This window comes from Oncorhynchus tshawytscha, linkage group LG30, assembly GCF_018296145.1.
Source record: "Oncorhynchus tshawytscha isolate Ot180627B linkage group LG30, Otsh_v2.0, whole genome shotgun sequence".
Taxonomy (NCBI): Eukaryota; Metazoa; Chordata; class Actinopteri; order Salmoniformes; family Salmonidae; genus Oncorhynchus; species Oncorhynchus tshawytscha.
In genome coordinates this window covers 22641522-22661522 of record NC_056458.1, presented here as the reverse complement: position 1 = coordinate 22661522, position 20001 = coordinate 22641522, and the positions used below count along the sequence as shown (strand labels likewise).

Here is a 20001-nt window from a genome sequence, read left to right as displayed (position 1 = left end):
ACCCCATAGACCTTACGATTGCCCCATCGACCTGTTTCCGGGCACTTGCCCCCCCCAGGGGTCGGATCTTTTCCCTATCTCCTCCCGAACGAGCTGCTATGGATACCTACATCAAGGAAGCTCTGGAAGCAGGCCTATGGCGTCCATCCACTTCCCCGGCGGGAGCAGGGTTTTTCTTTGTGGCCAAAAAAGACGGTGGATTACGTCCTTGCATCGACTACCGGGGACTCAAAGCCATAACTGTCCGTAACCGTTACCCGCTACCCCTTATGGCCACAGCCTTCGAGCTGCTCCAGGAAGCGGTTGTTTTCACTAAGCTTGACCTGCGGAACGCATACTATCCTGTGCGGATCAGACCTGGTGACGAGTGGAAGACCGCTTTCAACACGCCTACTGGTCACTACGAATACTTGGTGATGCCCTTCGGCCTGACCAACGCCCCAGCTGTGTTCCAAGCGCTCATAAACGATGTGCTTAGGGATATGCTTAACATATTTGTGTTTGTTTACTTGGATGACATCCTCATCTTTTCGAGCTCCCTTCAAGAACACACAAAGCATGTCAGACAAGTACTCAAACGCCTCCTAGACAGCCATCTGTACGTTAAGCCGGAAAAATGTGAATTCCATTCATCCCAAGTACAATTCCTGGGATTTGTAGTGGAACCCGGTCGAATCCAAATGGACTCCAGGAAGGTAGGGGCGGTAGCGGATTGGCCCACCCCCAAATCCGTTAAGGAGGTTCAGCGTTTCCTGGGCTTCACAAACTTTTACCGCAAGTTCATCAAGAACTTCAGCTTGGTGGCAGCCCCTCTCTCAGCTTTAACCAAGGGTGGCAATGCAAGGTTTTTGTGGGGAAGAGAAGCTGAGACGGCCTTCCAAGGACTCAAGCAGCGCATCCTCTCTGCTCCCATCCTGATACTACCGACTACGGATTAACCATTTGTGGTGGAGGTAGACGCATCAGAGGTTGGTGTTGGAGCTGTCCTGTCTCAGAGGGGTGAAGACAAGAAGCTCCACCCGTGCGCTTTCTTCTCACACCGGCTTACCCCGGCTGAGAGGAACTACGATGTGGGGGATCGTGAACTCCTAGCGGTTAAGATGGCATTGAAGGAATGGAGACACTGGCTCGAGGGGGCTTCTCACCCGTTTCAGGTGCTTACGGACCACAAAAATCTGGAGTATATCCAGCAGGCGAAGCGGTTGAACTCCAGACAAGCTAGATGGTCTCTTTTCTTCAATCGATTCCAGTTTATCCTCACCTATCGGCCCGGGTCGAAGAATCTCAAACCGGATGCCCTGTCCCGAGTCTACGCTCCTGCCATTCGAGACAACACGGACATGCCTGTCCTTCCTGCTGCTAAGATCGTGGCCCCGATCTCGTGGCAAGTTGAGGATACCGTGAGACGAGCACAAGCTATCGAACCGGGCCCGAAAGGAGGTCCTGCCAATCGGTTGTTTGTCCCCAAGGCAATGAGGACTCAGGTCCTTCTGTGGGGGCACTCCTCTCGTCTCACCTGTCACCCGGGCGTAGGTCGCACCTTGGAGTTCATCCAGCGTAAGTTCTGGTGGCCCACCATAAGAGAAGACGTTGCCACTTTCGTCAAGGCCTGCCCCGTGTGCTGCCAGGGCAAATCTTCTCACCTCCGCCCTCAAGGACTCCTTCACCCTTTACCTGTTCCCCACAGACCCTGGTCCCATATCTCGTTGGACTTTATTACTGGCCTTCCTCCGTCCCATGGCAATACTACTATCCTAGTCATCATCGACAGGTTTTCAAAGGCGGCCAGGTTCGTCCCCTGACTAAGTTACCTTCTGCCAAGGAAACGGCTGAGTTGGTAATTAACCATGTGTTCCGAGTCTTCGGCATTCCTCAAGATATGGTTTCCGACAGAGGTCCCCAGTTTGCCTCAAGGTTTTGGAAGGCCTTCTGCCAACTCATGGGGGCCTCTGCCAGTCTATCTTCAGGGTACCACCCGGAGTCCAACGGCCAAACAGAGAGGATGAATCAAGAGCTGGAAACCACCCTCCGATGTATGGCTCTTAACCACCCATCCACATGGTCGTCCTTCATTGTTTGGGCCGAATACGCACACAACACCTTGCGCTCCTCCTCCACTGGTATGTCCCCGCACGAGTGTCAGTTTGGCTATGCCCCTCCATTGTTCCCAGACCAGGAGGCAGAAGTCAGAGTGCCTTCAGCCTTGAAGTTCGTCAGACGCTGTCGGCTTATGTGGAGGAAGACCCGTCTTAATCTTCTGCGTTCCTCACAGAGGTACCAACAACAAGCCAACAGACGTCGCCGTCCCGGGCCTACCCTACGCCCCGGCCAGAGAGTCTGGCTCTCCACAAGAGACTTACCACTACGGGTGGAGTCTCGCAAGCTGTCCCAAAGATACATCGGTCCCTTTAAGGTTGCCAGGAGAGTTAACCCAGTTTCATATCGCCTACACTTACCCAGATCCCTTAAGATTAATCCCACGTTTCACATTTCCTTATTAAAACCTGTTGTTTTTTCTCCCCTTGTCCCGGCAGACAGACCTCCCCCTCCGCCCCGTGTCATCGGAGGCCAGCCGGCTTATACCGTCCATCGGATACTGGATTCCCGCCGGGTGCAGCGGTCCTGGCAGTATCTGGTGGACTGGGAAGGCTACGGTCCCGAGGAGCGCTCCTGGGTTCCTGCTAAAGACATACTGGACCCTGACCTCATTCGTCAGTTCAGGGCCCTCCACCCCGAGAAAGCTGGTAGGAACGTCAGGAGCCGTTCCTAGGGGGGGGATTCTGTCAGGATTTGGCCAGGGTTGTTCCGGTCTTTGGTCACTAGATGCCCCCATTGTGCTTTTTGACCCTTTTGCTTTCCCTTGTTCCCTGTTATTATTTGCACCTGTGCCTCGTTTCCCCTGATTGTATTTAAACCCTTAGTTTTCCTCAGTTCTTTGCTCTGTGTTTGTATGTTAGCACCCAGCCCTAGTATGCTGTGAACTTTTGTTGCTCCCGTTGGACTCTCTTGTGGAATTCTGTTTTTGTTCTTGTTTATACATTTTTGAGTATCCTTTGAGGTTTTTTCATGCTATACCTACCACCCTGTGGATTTACCTTTTTGTCTTGGAGGATTACCTTTGTTCTCGTGGAATTACTTTTGACGTTGTGGAGTTATATGTTTGCCTGAAGGACTTTCCTTTTTTACTTTATTAAATACTCCAATCAAGTACGGCTGTGTCTGTCTTATCTTCTGGCTTCTGCCGACTATTCGTGGTTCAGTTGGTTAAGTGAGTGTTTCTCACTCCGGAGACCCGGGTTCATTACCGGGTCCTGACAAAAATGTTGCAAGAACGTCCTGGGGAGCTTCAGGGGACCATGACACAATGTCGCAAGAACATCCTAAAAATGTCCTCAGTGATGACCCAGGACCAACTAGGAACTAGACAAAACCTCCAGGGGATCATGACACAACATCCCAAGAGTGTCCTAAAAACATCCCTGGAGACAAAGGTTCATGAGGTGGTCACCTGGAATGCATTTCAATTAACAGGTGTGCCTTGTTAAAAGTTCATTTGTGGAATTTCTTTCCTTCTTAATGCGTTTGAGCCAATCAGTTGTGTTGTGACAAGGTAGGGGTGGTATACAGAAGATAGCCCTATTTGGTAAAAGACCAAGTCCATATTATGGCAAGAACAGCTCGAATAAGCAAAGAGACACTCCATCATTACTTTAAGACATGAAGGTCAGTCAATAAAGAAAATGTAAAGAACTTTGAAAGTTTCATCAAGTGCTATGATGAAACTGGCTCTCATGAGGATCGCCACAGGAAAGGAAGACCCAGAGTTACCTCTGCTGCAGAGGATAAGTTCATTATAGTTATCAGCCTCAGAAATTACAGCCCAAATAAATGCTTCACAGAGTTCAAGTAACAGACACATCAACTGTGACTGTGTGAATCTGGCCTTCATGGTAGAATTGCTGCAAATAAACCACTACTACAGGACACCAATAATAAGAAGAGACTTGCTTGGGCCAAAAAACACAAGCAATGGACATTAGGCTGGTGGAAATTTGTCCTTTGGTCTGGAGTCCAAATTGGGGATTTTTGGTTCCAACCGCCGTGTCTTTGTGAGTAGTGTTGGTGAACGGGTGAAATGATGATCTCCGCATGTGTATTTCCAACAGTGAAGCATGGACGAGGAGGTGTAATGGTGTGGGGGTGCTTCGTTGGTGACACTGTCTGTGGTTTATTTCGAGTTCAAGGCACACTCAACCAGCATGGCTACCACAGCATTCTGCAGCGATAAGCCATCCCATCTGGTTTGTGCTTAGTGGCACTATAATTTTTTTTTCAACAGGACAATGACCCAACACACCTCCAGGCTGTGTAAGGGCTATTTTACCAAGAAGGGGGGTGATGGAGTGCTGCATCAGATGACCTGGCCTCCACAATCCCCCAACCTCAACCAAATTGAGATGGTTTGGGATGAGTCAGACCGCAGAATGAAGGAAAAGCAGCCAACAAGTGCTCAGCATATGTGGGAACTCCTTCAAGACAGTTGCAAAAGCATTCCAGGTGAAGCTGGTTGAGAGAATGCCAAGAGTGTGCAAAGATGGAATGAAGGCAAAGGGTGGCTACTTTGAAGAATCTCAAATATAAAATATATTTTGATTTGTTTAACACTTTTTTGGCTACCTCATGATACCATATGTGTTATTTCATAGCTCAGGAATTCGATCTTGCAACCTTTCGGTTACTAGTCCAACGCTCTAACCAGTAGGCTACCTGACACCCCATGTTGAGTTCACTCAACATGTTAAAATGACACCAATTACCATCCAGATTTCAAATCGTTCAAATATTTTTAGCGTTTGCTTGATCTTGCCTGGAGTGCCAGAGTGATGGGTTTTGCAGTTTTGGGACTATTCCACGTCCATCAAAATAAGGGAAATAATACATGAAGACATTGATTTTGGTATGTTAGTACATGATCGGTTGAAGTTATTATGTTATTCATCAAAACAGTTGCTACTGACCTAATAACGTAATTCCCACTGGATAACGTAAAAATAAGCTTGGTTAATAATAATCAAGTAAAGTGTTACCCGAATATGTGTGTGTGTGTGTGTGTGTGTGTGTGTGTGTGTGTGTGTGTGTGTGTGTGTGTGTGTGTGTGTGTGTGTGTGTGTGTGTGTGTGTGTGTGTGTGTGTGTGTGTGTGTGTGTGTGAGAGAGACAGTGCTTGTGTGTACATTTCAATGTGTGCTTGTGAGTGTCTCTATGTAATGTATGAGTATTCCTGTATGATGTTTATGAGTTTGTCGTTGTTGTGATTGGCAGTGGGAGGGGGGAGTATGTGCATCAGCCAGGAGGAAAACTAATCAGGCCTCTGGATTCCTGTGAGCAGGAGAAACTCCTGACCTTAGTCATACTTTATGCTGATAAACTGCAATTTCAAAATAAATACCCAGCTGATGTCCCAGTTCTTGTCTTGTGAGACAGAAGGTGCAAAGATTTTTTTCTCTATCTGAACCAATTTGTCTCCTCTGTCATTGGGCTGCCAGGCTGGCAGACTGTTTGCCACTACCAGTGTGCTCCTCTGCCGCCTCCAGCTCTATATCAATAAGATGACACTCTGAGGCCAGCCGGCTAGATATCGATCCAGTGGGCCCAGCCATTGTCTCAGACTCTGAGAGGGTGAGAGAGGTCTGATTATCTACTATAGCGCCCTTTAAAGTGTACCAGGGGCGGTGCCTCAAGGTGTACATCAATATGCCATTACAACCTTGCAAAAAATATCTACAGCTGCTTTTCCAATGTCTCTTCAGGCACCCATGGCCTATCAAAAAAACAAGCCAGAGCCCAGTGCCCCCCACACTATAACATAGGTTTTTATAGGCCTACTGAAAGTATAGGCCTAGGGTTATCTACACAATGCAGATTAACAGTCACGAAAGAAACCCCCAGGAATGCGTTGGTCTGTGTGGTGTGTTGTAGTCTGTACGCCTAAATGACTTGTCTTGATCTACTTCGACTGCAGATTTTTTAAATTGCTTTGTCTTTGGAAATATTAGGGCAGCACAAGGAGGCACACTCCGGATGAGCCACAGTCATTTGATTATCGGACCGCAGGCTTAATACCTGGTCTCAACTAAGGCCTATTTCTTACATTGCCTTATTTTTATAACATTTATTCATTGCCCCAGACTGTTATTGGCCCCAAGGCTGTAGGCCTGAAGTAAAATGTTAACCGCCAATGTCCTTCTCTCATATTTTCTCAAGACTACTGAATTAGGCCTAAAACCATATCAGTACAGACATAAACATAGTTTCTATTTTGAACAGAGACATCACTTCTATACCACCGATTACAAGTAAAAGTTTACCTTGATTTATGGATTATTCTAATTATAAATCAAGGCAAGGCATCTCCTAAATTGGTTCAAATTGACCATTTCTATTGGAGTAGCTAGGTTTCCATCCCATTGGCAACAGATTCATGTGAATATTCCAAAATCTGCATAAAAACAATATGCACATTTTCCCACTAGATATGTCTTCCCTCAAATATACTTGTTGTATAAAGATAATGAAGTAGTGCACATAAAACAACTTTTGCGGTTAAATTCCCATTGCACCAAATAGAAAATACAAGATAAATGGGTTTCCATCACGTTCAACACTACTGATGGTTTTGTCACAAAAAATGTTGACGTTATATAGTGAATGTGTCCACTCTGGTCGTGGCAGGTGTGCTCTAGCCAACAGTTAGCAGATCCAGTGCGGGTAGGATAACCTACATGATGAGATTATTATGGGAGAAAAAACAAGATTATTTGTATTTGTCAAACTGCAGACAAGTATCGATCATCATGTCTCCAGAATAAGACCCTCAATATTTATTGGAAAGGAGAATCAATCACCACGTGCACTTTCACCACCTTGTGAAGTTCATCATAATATATTTAATCTGTAGCCTAATAAACTGCATTCTTTCCAAAATCGTAGTGGGAGGACCACAAAATCTATCTATCGAGAGACTCCAAGTTTACTTCGATTTGATGGCTATTATATCAATATTTGTGCATAAAGGCATTTCCATCGCCATTTCTGGCATAATACATTTTACAGACACAGAAAGATCCCACCTTGTCTAGGGTATTTTGTATTGTCGGCATTTGGAAAGTTTACTGACAAATTTGCTGTTTCCATCAGGCCTGTCATGACATTTCTTAACCAACATGTATTTTACTTGCATAAAAAGGTTGAATGGAAACCTTGTTACTGAGGGACAAATAAATCAACTATAAGGTAGGTCCCCATGTGTCATAATCCCCACCAACACAGGCTCCCCACATGGATGTGTTTTGTGCCCAGTCCTGTACACTTTCTGTACTTTCCCATCCTGACAGACACCTCATCAAGTTTGCTGATGACACTGCCCTGAATTGCCTGTTGCATTATGATGATGAACACCGTGGCCCAATCCTAAATTACTTTGTAGAGTGGTGTGATGAATCACACTTGGTCCTCAAAACCAACAAGACCAAAGAAGTGTATAGATTTCAGGCAGCAGACAACACCCACCCCTGCAACATCTATCAGAGGTCAGAACATAGAGTTTGTATACAAATAGCTGGGCGTCCTCTTGGACAATAACATTCAGTGGAGTAAATGTGCAGGCCTGATCTACAAAAAGTGTCACACCCTGATCTGTTTCACCTGACCTTGTGCTTGTCTCCACCCCCCTCCAGGTGTCACCCATCTTCCCCATTATCCCCTAGGTATTTAAACCTGTGTTTTCTGTCTGTCTGTGCCAGTTCGTCTTGTATGTTCCAAGTCAACCAGTGTGGTTTTCCCTGTGCGCCTGCCTTTTCTATTCTCTTTTGCTAGTCCTCCCGGTTTTGACCCTTGCCTGTTTTCTGGACTCTGTACCCGCCTGCCTGACCATTCTGCCTGCCCTGACCTTAAGCCTGCCTGACCATTCTGCCTTCCCTGACCTCGAGCCTGCCTGACCATTCTGCCTGCCCTGACGTTTTGCCTGCCTGACCATTCTGCCTGCCCTGACCTTAAGCCTGCCTGCCACACTGTACCTCCTGGACTCTGAACTGGTTTTGACCTTTTGCCTGCCCACGACCATTCTCTTGCCTACCCCTTTTGGATTATTAATAAATATCAAATACTCCAACCATCTGCCTCCTGTGTCTGCATCTGGGTCTCGCCTTGTGCCCTTATAAAAAGGGTCAGCAGAGACACGGGTCTCTTTTCATGTTGACTGTACTATACAGACTCTGTTTTACAAATATTTCAACTTTTTGCATTGTTTGTTGGTTTGGTCATGTCACTGTCAGTCAGAAGAACATGCTGAGAAGGATTATCACCACAGCAAGCAAGTTACTTGGAGTCAAACAGACAGGCTTGAATGAGATCTTTAAGGTTAGGGCCCTCAACAAGGCTCACAAAATCCATTAAGATCCAAGCCACACCCTGTACCTGGACTTCTAACTACTCCCATTTGGGTGCAGGTATAGGGCACCCGGCTGCAGGAAAAACAGTACAAGACAATCATTTGCGCCAGGTGTGATATTTCTAAAATATATCAAATATTTGTAGATTTGTTTAACACTTTTTTGGTTACTACATGATTCCATATGTGTTATTACATAGTTTTGATGTCTTCACTATTGTTCTACAATGTAGAAAACCCTTGAATGAGTAGGTGTGTCCAAACTTCTGACTAGTACTGTCTTACCAAATGGTGATGTGTAATGAAATCAGAGTGGGCATACCCAGGTAGGTCGGTAGGAAGATTTATTTCTTAAACAACGTTCTTTTGGGTCCATATGGCAATGTCCTGACAACTGGTACACTGAATGTCCTGGCAACATCCTAAAAACGTTCTGACGTGGTTTACAATGACGTCCCGAGAACCTTCCCCTGTGACCATCACGAGCCGTCCCAATGACAGGCAAAAATGATGTCCTGGGAACTGCCCAAAAACCTTTATAAGGGATGTCCCTGGAACAAGCCTGGGAACTAGCCAAAAATCTCAAGTGAACCATGACATAACGTCCTGAAAACGACTTCAGGGACGTACACAGAACAAACAGAGACCTAGACAAAACCTCCAGGGGACCAAGACACAACATCCCAATAACGTCCTAAAAACATCATTTTGATGTCCCCTGGACAAACAGTGAACTAGACAAAACCTCCAAGAGACCATGACACAACGTCCCAAGAATGTCCTAAAAATGTCCCTGGGATGAACCGGGAATTAGACTAAACCTCTAGGGGACAATGACACAGTGGCCTGACCACTTTAGACAACCATTTTGTGATGTTCCCGGGGTTGTCCTAACAACTCATTAAATGTTGTTTGCAGGCTAACTGTTATGAATTTGTATTGTGAATGTGTTGTCTACTGTATTGTTATTGTCATTTTTCTTAACGCCATTTTAAACGTGTACATGATACAATAAGGTCAGTAAAGTAGCCCTAATTGAAGTCAGTCTTGAAAAACATTTGTATCGGGTTAATTATTTGTATCTTTCCTTAATTACTCCTAAGTACATGCTATTGATTCACTTAAATCACAAAACACAGACGCTCAATGTTTGTCAAGCTATCAAAATGCATAATAGGGTACTCACCTGAGGGGTATTTTGACGGCCAAATATCTATCAATTGCAACTGCAAGGAGGCTAAAAATTGAGCTTTGAGTCAGTACCAAAACAAAACAGGCAAGGAAAAGACATCCATAGAAGTCCAAAAATATACCGATGCTTATGGTTATGGCAAAGGGGATGGCAAGGCAACCCACCAAAATATCTGCCACAGCCAAAGACACTAAAAAGTAGTTCGTAGTGGTTTTCAGAGTGGTGTTGATGGCGACAGCCCAGCAAACCAATACATTGCCAGAGATGGATAAAATAGCTATAAATATCTCAAATACAATGTAGTACTGAATCATCTCAGCAAATATTTCAGAACATTAGGTCTGTCAGAAATAAAAGTGTCATATGACAGACTGTTCTAGTGGGTCCAAAAGAGATAGTGTTTTTGCTGTATTCCAAGAATATTCCAAAAGTATGGTTTGCGAAAACAGCCATCTGTGAAAAGAAAAAAAAACATATAGAATACTTCACTGTTCTCCAAAGCAAACCCTGTAATTACAATTGTTTGAAATGTGAATTATTTGCAGCTTCGTATCGGTTATCATGCGTCTAACAAAAATGATATGGTAACCTATTACAACTAGTCTAGCCAAACCACATGTTAGCCAATTGACATTAAAAACATGTAAACTAATATCTGCAAACTATTTCTGAATTTATTTTTGGGTTGCTTACCCCTCTTGAAACTTTGCATTATTTGCCAGTCCGTTGAAAATATACTACACTCCTCCAAGTATCTGTTGCGAGGCGGTATTGGAGACTCACTTTGGAGACTCACTAGTTCCGTTCAACACATGGTATTTGAAGTAACGAAAAAATATATATTACAGAGTAGGCTAGCCACGCCTCAAATTCAGCGATGTGTACAGACGACGTGCAATTCTGCAAACCACAGTTCCTCTTTAATGAAGCTGAGACAAGAGTCATCATGTGTAAAAGCGTAAATAGGCACCCGTTACGCACCCATTAAATGTGGTGTAAACAATGAACCAACACGCTTTCAGGTTGATGTAGTAGTTTTTTTTTTACTGTGCAGGCAAAATCCCACCCAATGCATCTACATATGTCTTTAATGTCAAGGCTATCCCTTCACGAATGTCTAAAATATGTGGTGGATTGATTCATCCACTTACATATCCACCCACTTGTAACTGTCCTCCCTCAGTCAGAATCATCAAAGATATTATATATATATATATATATATATATATATTGTCAGTCTAGGATCCTCTACTTCTTTTGAAGTGACGTTTACATGCAGGATAGAGAATACTCTCACCTGTTTGAATGGCATGTACCAGCCTGTCTGCACTATGGAGTAACTTTAGAAATGCATTAGGATATAAGAATGGCCCTGATGGCAAAACAAAAATACCTCTCCATTTTCCACTCTGTTTTCCCACACATAAATACTTTTACAACCCTGGCATAGAGGGTTTATTAGGCTTTTTGTAAACCCAATTAAAAGTGGTACCAGTCAGGGCGATAGATACTGACAACACTAATGTTGTGCAATGTTGAAATCTGTAACATAACCTCTCATGTGGTGTTATTTATTGGTACTCTAATTTACTTTGTCTACTTGTATTCCGGATTATATCAAAAGCTTTCATACAATCATGAAACACTTGCCCACTTCCCTCTATAGCTTGAAACAAAAGGAGAGGGGAAATTAATATATGGGTACCAACAGTAACTCACTCAGATGACAACCAATCTCAGCTAACACACATGCAGGTGCACACGCGCACGCACACTAGAAAGTGTGAGAATGACCAGTGCTGATAGACAAAATACTTTATTTAACAATATCCACCTCTGAGTAAATCTCTGAAATCTCAGTAAATAAAAAATGCTCACATACATTTCCTGCATCATTCTCACATTTCCCAGCACATATGTAAATAAATAAACACTATGCAGCACTTCCTTCTTTATAAGAGACAAACCATAACTGAAGCTGCAAATTCAAGGTTGTTTGATTGATTCCAGATAGTATAAAGTGTCCTTCATGGTACATTTGGATTACATTTTCATAAATGTCATAGTTTGAATACATTTTGCAGTTCTTGTTCATTCAACCATCCCCAGTATGATAGCTCTAGCTGAAAGATGCTTGCTGGAGACAAAACCATATTGCTGTGCAAGAACTAGAAACAACACTTGCTAAAGGACACATCATACAATGGTTTGATTGAGTCAGTCAGTCAGTCCCACAGCACACAAACAGCGAATACATTCTGTATTCATAATAACATAAAAGTGAATGTAAAATCTAATTATTCAGAGCTACATTTAGTGTTGTCAATTCATTTTAGTATGACATCATAGATGGCAACATGAGTCGGTCTCAAAACAAAAACAAAGGCAATGGTTTCTTATGGATAATCAGAAACCAGGCAATTTTATTTGATATAGGCTTCTCATGTAAAATCAAACTCTTCCTTTAAAGTATAATTTCAAAATAATAATTTGACTTCAACATAAACAATCCAATATAATTGCAGCGTGTCTTCTTATATGCATTCAGAGAATTCAGCATTCTGACACTCAGCGTCAGTTGTACCATTATGTACAAAACAGTAACAGTAAGCAAGATCAAACTTCAAATGAACAGGAGGGTTCTTCGTGCATTTAGTGTTGAGATGGATGCAAGTGTTGAGGGGTTTGAGACAGTGTTCTAGGGTTCCATGTTGAGAGAAGGAGACTTGGACCAGACAAAAAGTGCTGCTGTGCCTCCATTCTTCCTCTTCTTCTTCCTCCTCCTCCTAATCCTCCTTCTCCTCTTCTCTGGTCAAGTCTCAAAGTACTTGTAGATCTGAGAAACGTACTGCATTACAGTCTGCCAGTCTGGTCTGTCCGTGTGCATCAACTCATCAATGTCCTGCAAGGACAGACACACAGACAGAGAAAAAATAGAGTTCACTCAACAGTATGATGTAGGAGCATAATACATGTCATACATTGATGCTATATAAAAACATGGGCATATTCTACATATATTATATAATATACAAGATTGACACAAATCAGAGGTAATAATAATGAGACAGACATCGAAGGCTTAGCCCTTAGAGAAACAAGCTGGCTTATACAGGGTCAGACTACCTGTTCTTTACTGTGACACTGCCTTCAAAGCAGCCCTAGCCAGGTTTGGGTCAGCTTTATATAGCAGCCTTAGCTTTAGTTGTGTTTACTAGTGCGTCACCACCACCATACGGTCAACTGTCAGACGTAATCAGTCTGTCGTCTGGGCTGAAAGCGTTCGTTTGGGTTTCATGACAATGGCATAGATCTGGGAAACCCATAAACAATGTACACTGAACAAAAATATAAACGCAACATGTAAAGCGTTGGTCCTATGTTTCATGAGCAGAAATAAAAGATCCCAGAAATGTTCTATACGCACAAAAATCGAATTTCTCTCAAATTTTGTACACAAATTGGTTTACATCCCTGTTAGTGAGCCTTTCTCATTTGCCAAGATAATCTATCCACCTGACAGGTGTGGCATATCAAGAAGCTGATTAAGCAGTATGATCATTACACAGGTACACCTTGTGCTGGGGACAATAAAAGACCTCTATACAATGTGCTGTTTTGTCACACAATACAATGCCACAAATGTCTAAAGTTTTGAGGGAGCGTGCAATTGGCATACTGACTGCAGGAATGTCCACCAGAGCTTTTGCCAGAGAATTGAATGTGGATTTCTCTACCATAAGCAGCCTCCAACGTTGTTTTAGAGAATTTGGCAGAACTTCCAACCGGTCTCACAACTGCAGACCATGTGTGTGTGGGCGAGTGGTTTGCTGATGCCAACGTTGTGAACAGAGTGCCCCATAGTGGGGTGGGGTATGGTATGGGCAGGCATAAGCTACAGACAACGAACACAATTGCATTGTATCATTGGCAATTTGAATCCCCCCATCCAAATGAACATGAAAACATGCAGTCGCCTGTTATTATTGAACTTATTTTTTTAAATGTATTTAACCAGGCAAGTCAGTTAAGAGCAAATGATTATTTACAATGACAGCCTAGGATCAGTGAGTTAACTGCCTTGTTCAGGGGCAGAGCAACAGATTTATACCTTGTCAGCTCAGGGATTTGATCTAGCAACCTTTCGGTTAATGACCCAACGCGCTAAACGCTAGGCTACCTGCCACTCCAACTTCTAATGTGGTATGGATAAAGAAGGGAGGGATTAGTCTCAGCCTCCAGTATTTATGCTGCAGTAGTTTATGTGTCGGGGGGCTAGGGTCAGTTTGTTATATCTGGAGTACTTCTCCTGTCCTATTCGGTGTCCTGTGTGAATTTAAGTGTGCTCTCTCTAATTCTCTCTTTCTCTCTTTCTTTCTCTCTCTCGGAGGACCTGAGCCCTAGGACCATGCCTCAGGACTACCTGACATGATGACTCCTTGCTGTCCCCAGTCCACCTGGCCGTGCTGCTGCTCCAGTTTCAACTGTTCTGCCTTATTATTATTTGACCATGCTGGTCATTTATGAACATTTGAACATCTTGGCCATGTTCTGTTATAATCTCCACCCGGCACAGCAGGAAGAGGACTGGCCACCCCACATAGCCTGGTTCCTCTCTAGGTTTCTTCCTAGGTTTTGGCCTTTCTAGGGAGTTTTTCCTAGCCACCGTACTTCTACACCTGCATTGCTTGCTGTTTGGGGTTTTAGGCTGGGTTTCTGTACAGCACTTTGAGATATCAGCTGATGTACGAAGGGCTATATAAATACATTTGATTTGATTTGATTAGTGACACACAAGAGCAGCACTCGCCGATTTGTCATTTCATACCGCAGTTACACCTCAAACGCCATTAACGCTTGATCTGATTGAATCAAGGCCTAAGACTTAGTTGGTTGGCAAACGTCTTGACACAGACATCCAGTTGGTTTGGACTTCATTTTTTTTCCAAAAACAGTTTGAATGGTCTGTTGACTCCCAGCGACAAGATTTTGATTGGATGTTACGTAACGGTACAGCTTCCATCCCTCTCCTCGCCCCTACCTGGGCTTGAACCAGGGACCCTCTGCACATGTCAACAACTCCCTCCCACAAAGCATCGTTACACATCACTCCACAAAGGCTGCAGCCCTTGCAGAGCAAGGGGAACAACTACTTCAAGGTCTCAGAGCGAGTGACGTCACCGATTGAATCACTATTAGCGTGCACCACGCTAACTAGCTAGCCATTTCACATCAGTTACAGTTACATTTAAAAAACCCTCCCCCACACGCCCGTAGAAGGGGTGTTGTGTGTTATGTGCGTCACTGTTTTCCATCTGGGTTGTTGTTGTCTATTCTAGTTTAAAGAGACAGTTTTCAAGTTATAAAGTGTACCGGCAGTACACTTTATACCGACAGTCTGTGATGTATATTTATTGAAATTACACTGGTAAAGTCAAATGTCACAACACGTTCTAAACTCCTCTGGTGATAAACACACTTTTTCCCTTGTCCACATTTGTCCACGCGGCTGCTGGCTGCGCTTTGCTACCACCTAAAAGATTTCCCATTATTTTGGTTGTGTAAGGATCCAAAAATCGGAGACATTGGGAGAACCTATTCAAGTAAGTAAATACATTTTTTAAATGTAAAAAAAGGATGTATTATTAGCTAGCTAGACCCAACTTACATCCTGACTGTAACAAGCCTGACTCTCCCAAACACCCAGCTACCATAGTGAGCCTTGGCTTGCTCTTCGCATGCACTGAGGAGAAAACGTCACATATAATGTAGGACATGGAAAACACCATTGTCAAGTTAAGTTAACATCTACTAGACCTAACATACACTGTCATAAAGAACACATAGTGTACCAATGCCTAAGACTGATACATCCACACAGATATCCCCTCCACTAGGTTTACAGGGAAATCACAGTGCAAATATTTATTTTAAAATAACTATTAGTCATGTGTGTGTTGACTCAGAAGGATTTGCATTCATTTAGTTATTCATTAATCATACTATTAGAATCAAATCAAAGTTATCGCAGGTGCAGCGAAATGCAGTTATACCTAGCAATACGATAACAATACACACATAATAAAAAATATTAAAATAATACATATAAATATCAGAACGAGCAATATATATACAGTGCCTTGCAAAATAATTCATCCCCCTTGGTGTTTTTTTCCTATTTTGTTACATTACAACCTGTAATTTGAATGGATTTTTATTTGGATTTTATGTAATGGACATAAACAAAATAGTCCAAATTGGTGAAGTGAAATAAAAAGTGAAGTGGAAAAATGACTTGTTTCAATAAATTCAAAAAAAGAAAAAGGAAAGTGTTGCGTGAATATGTATTCATCCCCTTTGCTATGAAGCCCCATAATTAGTTAAATAAAGTCCACCTGTGCAATCTAAGTGTCACATGATCTGTCACATGATCTCAGGATATATACACTTGTTTTGAAAGGCCCAAGAGTCTGCAACACCACTAAGCAAGGGGCACCACCAAGCAAGCGGCACCATGAAGACCAAGGAGCTCTCCAAACAGGTCAAAGACAAAGTTGTGGAGAATTACAGATCAGGGTTGGGTTATAAAGAAATATCAGAAACTTTGAACATCCCACGGAGCACCATTAAAACCATTATTAAAAAATGGATTGAATATGGTACCATAACAAACCTGCCAAGTGAGGGCTGTCCACCAAAACTCATGGACCAGGCAAGGAGGGCATTAATCAGAGAGGCAACAAAGAGACCAAAGATAACCCTGAAGGAGCTGCAAAGCTCCACAGTGGAGATTGGAGTATCTTTCCATAGGACCACTTTAAGCCGTACACTCCACAGAGCTGGGCTTTACGGAAGAGTTGCCAGGAAAAAAGCCATTGCTTAAAGAAAAAAATAAGCAAAAACATTTGGGGTTCGCCAAAAGCAACGTAGGAGACTCCCCAAACATATGGAAGAAGGTACTCTAGTCAGATGAGACTAAAATTTAGCTTTTTGTTCATCAAGGAAAACACTATGTCTGGCGCAAACCCAACACATCTCATCACCCCGAGTCACCATCCCCACAATGAAGCGTGGTGGTGGCAGCATCATGTTGTGTGGATGTTTTTGATCGGCAGGGACTGGGAAACTGGTCAGAATTGAAGGAATGATGGATGGCGTTAAATATAGGGAAATTCTTGAGGGAAACCTGTTTCAGTCTTCCAGAGATTTGAGACTGGGACGGAGGTTCACCTTCCAGCAGGACAATGACCCTAAGCATGCTGCTAAAGCAACACTCGAGTGGTTTAAGGGGAAACATTTAAATGTCTTGGAATGGCCTAGTCAAAGCCCAGACCTCAATCCAATTGAGAATCTGTGGTATGATTGCTGTACACCAGTGGAACCCATCCAACTTGAAGGAGCTGGAGCAGTTTTGCCTTGAAGAATGGGCAAAAATCCCTGTGGACTTGCAGCTGTAATTGCTGCAATATGTGGTTCTACAATGCATTGACTTGGTGGGGTGAATAGTTATGCACGCTCAAGTTCTCTGTTTTTATGTCTTATTTTTTGCTTGTTTCACACAAAAATATATTTTGCATCTTCAAAGTGGTAGACATGTTGTGTAAATCAAATGATACAACGCCCCTCAAAATGCATTTTAATTCCAGGTTGTAAATCAACAAAATAGGAAAAATGCCAAGGGGGATGAATACTTTCGCAAGTCTATTGTATATGTACAGTGGGGTAAAAAGGATTTAGTCAGCCACCAATTGTGCAAGTTCTCCCACTAAAAAAGATGAGTGGCCTGTAATTTTCATCATAGGTACACTTCAACTATGACAGACAAAATGAGATTAAAAAAAATCCAGAAAATCACATTGTAGGATTTTTTATGAATTTATGTGCAAATTATGGTGGAAAATAAGTATTTGGTCAATAACAAAAGTTTATCTCAATACTTTGTTATATACCCTTTGTTGGTTTTCTGTAAGTCTTCACACGGATTTCACACACTGTTGCTGGTATTTGGCCCATTCCTCCATGCAGATCTCCTCTAGAGCAGTGATGTTTTGGGGCTGTTGCTGGGCAACACGGACTTTCAACTCCCTCCAAAGATTTTCTATGGGGTTGAGATCTGGAGACTGGCTAGGCCACTCCAGGACCTTGAAATGCTTCTTACGAAGCCACTCCTTCGTTGCCCGGGCGGTGTGTTTGGGATCATTGTCATGCTGAAAGACCCAGCCACGTTTAATCTTCAATGCCCTTGCTGATGGAAGGAGGTTTTCACTCAAAATCTCACAATACATGGCCCTGTTCATTCTTTCCTTTACACAGATCAGTCATCCTGGTCCCTTTGCAGAAAAACAGCCCCAAAACATGATGTTTCCACCCCCATGCTTCACAGTAGGTATGGTGTTCTTTGGATGCAACTCAGCATTCTTTGTCCTCCAAACACGACGAGTTGAGTTTTTACCAAAAAGTTATATTTTGGTTTCATCTGACCATATGACATTCTCACAATCATCTTCTGGATCATCCAAATGCTCTCTAGCATACTTCAGACGGGCCTGGACATGTACTGGTTTAAGCAGGGGGACACGTCTGGCACTGCAGGATTTGAGTCCCTGGCGGCGTAGTGTGTTACTGATGGTAGGCTTTGTTACTTTGGTCCCAGCTCTCTGCAGGTCATTCACTCATTCATTTTGACCCCACGGGGTGAGATTTTGCGTGGAGCCCCAGATCGAGGGAGATTATCAGTGGTCTTGTATGTCTTCCATTTCCTAATAATTGCTCCCACAGTTGATTTCTTCAAACCAAGCTGCTTACCTATTGCAGATTCAGTCTTTCCAGCCTGGTGCAGGTCTACAATTTTGTTTCTGGTGTCCTTTGACAGCTCTTTGGTCTTGGCCATAGTGGAGTTTTTAGTGTGCCTGTTTGAGGTTGTGGACAGTTGTCTTTTATACTGATAGCAAGTTCAAACAGGTGCCATTAATACAGGTAACGAGTGGAGGACAGAGGAGCCTCTTAAAGAAGAAGTTACAGGTCTGTGAGAGCCAGAAATCTTGCTTGTTTGTAGGTGACCAAATACTTATTTTCCACCATAATTTGCAAATAAATTCATTAAAAATCCTACAATGTGATTTTCTGGATTTTTTTTCTCATTTTGTCTAAAAACTATTGTCATAGTTGAAGTGTACCTATGATGAAAATTACAGGTCTCTCTCATCTTTTTTAAGTGGGAGAACTTGCACAATTGGTGGCTGACTAAATACTTTTTTGCCCCACTGTATATATATATACAGCACCAGCCAACATTTTGGACACACCTACTCATTCAAGGGTTTTTCTTTATTTTTACTATTTTCTACGTTGTAGAATAATACTGAAGACATCAACACTATGAAATAACACATATGGAATCATGTAGTAATATATTTTAGATTTTAGATTATTCAAAGTAGCCACCCTTTGTCTTGATGACAGCTTTGCACAGTCTTGGCATTCTCTCAACCAGCTTCACCTGGAATGCTTTTCCAACAGTCTTGGAGGAGTTCCCACATATGTTGAGCCCTTGTTGGCTGCTTTTCCTTCACTCTGAAATCCATCACACCTCCTCCTCCATGCTTCATGGTGGGAACCACACATGCGGAGATCACCCGCTCACCTATTCTCTGTCTCACAGAGACACGGCAGTCGGAACCAATAACCTCAAATTTGGACTCATCAGACCAAAGGACAGATTTCCACCGGTCTACCAAATAGAATTATCTTCTGTATACCGCCCCTACCTTGTCACAACACAACTGATTGGCTCAATCGCATTAAGAAGGAAATAAATTCCACAAATGAACTTTTAACAAGGCACACCTGTTAATTGAAATGTATTCCAGGTGTCTACCTCATGGAGCTGGTTGAGAGAATGTGTGCAAAGTGTGCAAAGCTGTCATCAAGGCAAAGGGTGGCTACTTTGAAGAATCTTAAATATAAAATACATTTTGATTTGTTTAACACTTTTTTGGTTACTACATGATTCCTTTGTGTTATTTCATAGTTTTGATGTCTTCACTATTATTTTACAATGTATAAAATATAAAAAATAAAGAAAAACCCTTGAATGAGTAGGTGTGTCCAAACTTTTGACTGCTACTGTATATAAATGGTTTATAGACAGTATGGACAGTATATGAATACAATGGTGTGTGTGTGTGTGTAGCGTCAATATGTGTTTGTAATTGTGTGTGCGTGCGTGAGCGCGTGTGTGAATGTCAGTGTAAGTATGTGTGAGTGTGTGTATAGAGACCTGTGAGTGTGCAATGTAAGTGCAGATAGAGTCAGTGCAGGTAGTCTGTGGGTGAGGGTGGGCAGCTATTGGTTAGCTAGTC

The 20001-nt window shown here is 42.9% G+C and overlaps 2 protein-coding genes across 5 annotated transcripts in view; both read right to left on the bottom strand.

The window, feature by feature from the left end:
• Nucleotides 1-10450, bottom strand: part of LOC112228570 (adenosine receptor A2b) — a 28703-nt gene extending 18253 nt beyond the window's left edge. The window contains exons 1-2 of the mRNA XM_024393997.2: nt 10334-10450; nt 9635-10093 (exon numbers count right to left, since the gene is read on the bottom strand). Coding sequence (XP_024249765.1) covers nt 9635-9954 — 320 coding nt within the window. The 5' untranslated portion in view covers nt 9955-10093; nt 10334-10450. The remainder of the gene's footprint in view (nt 1-9634; nt 10094-10333) is intronic.
• Nucleotides 10451-11440: 990 nt separating this feature from the next.
• The window catches only part of LOC112228568 (cytospin-B), a 195012-nt gene continuing 186451 nt past the window's right edge, over nt 11441-20001 (bottom strand). For all 4 annotated transcript variants that reach the window (XM_024393993.1, XM_024393992.2, XM_024393991.2 and 1 more), the window contains one exon: nt 11441-12542. In XM_024393993.1, coding sequence (XP_024249761.1) covers nt 12453-12542 — 90 coding nt within the window. In that variant the 3' untranslated portion in view covers nt 11441-12452. The remainder of the gene's footprint in view (nt 12543-20001) is intronic.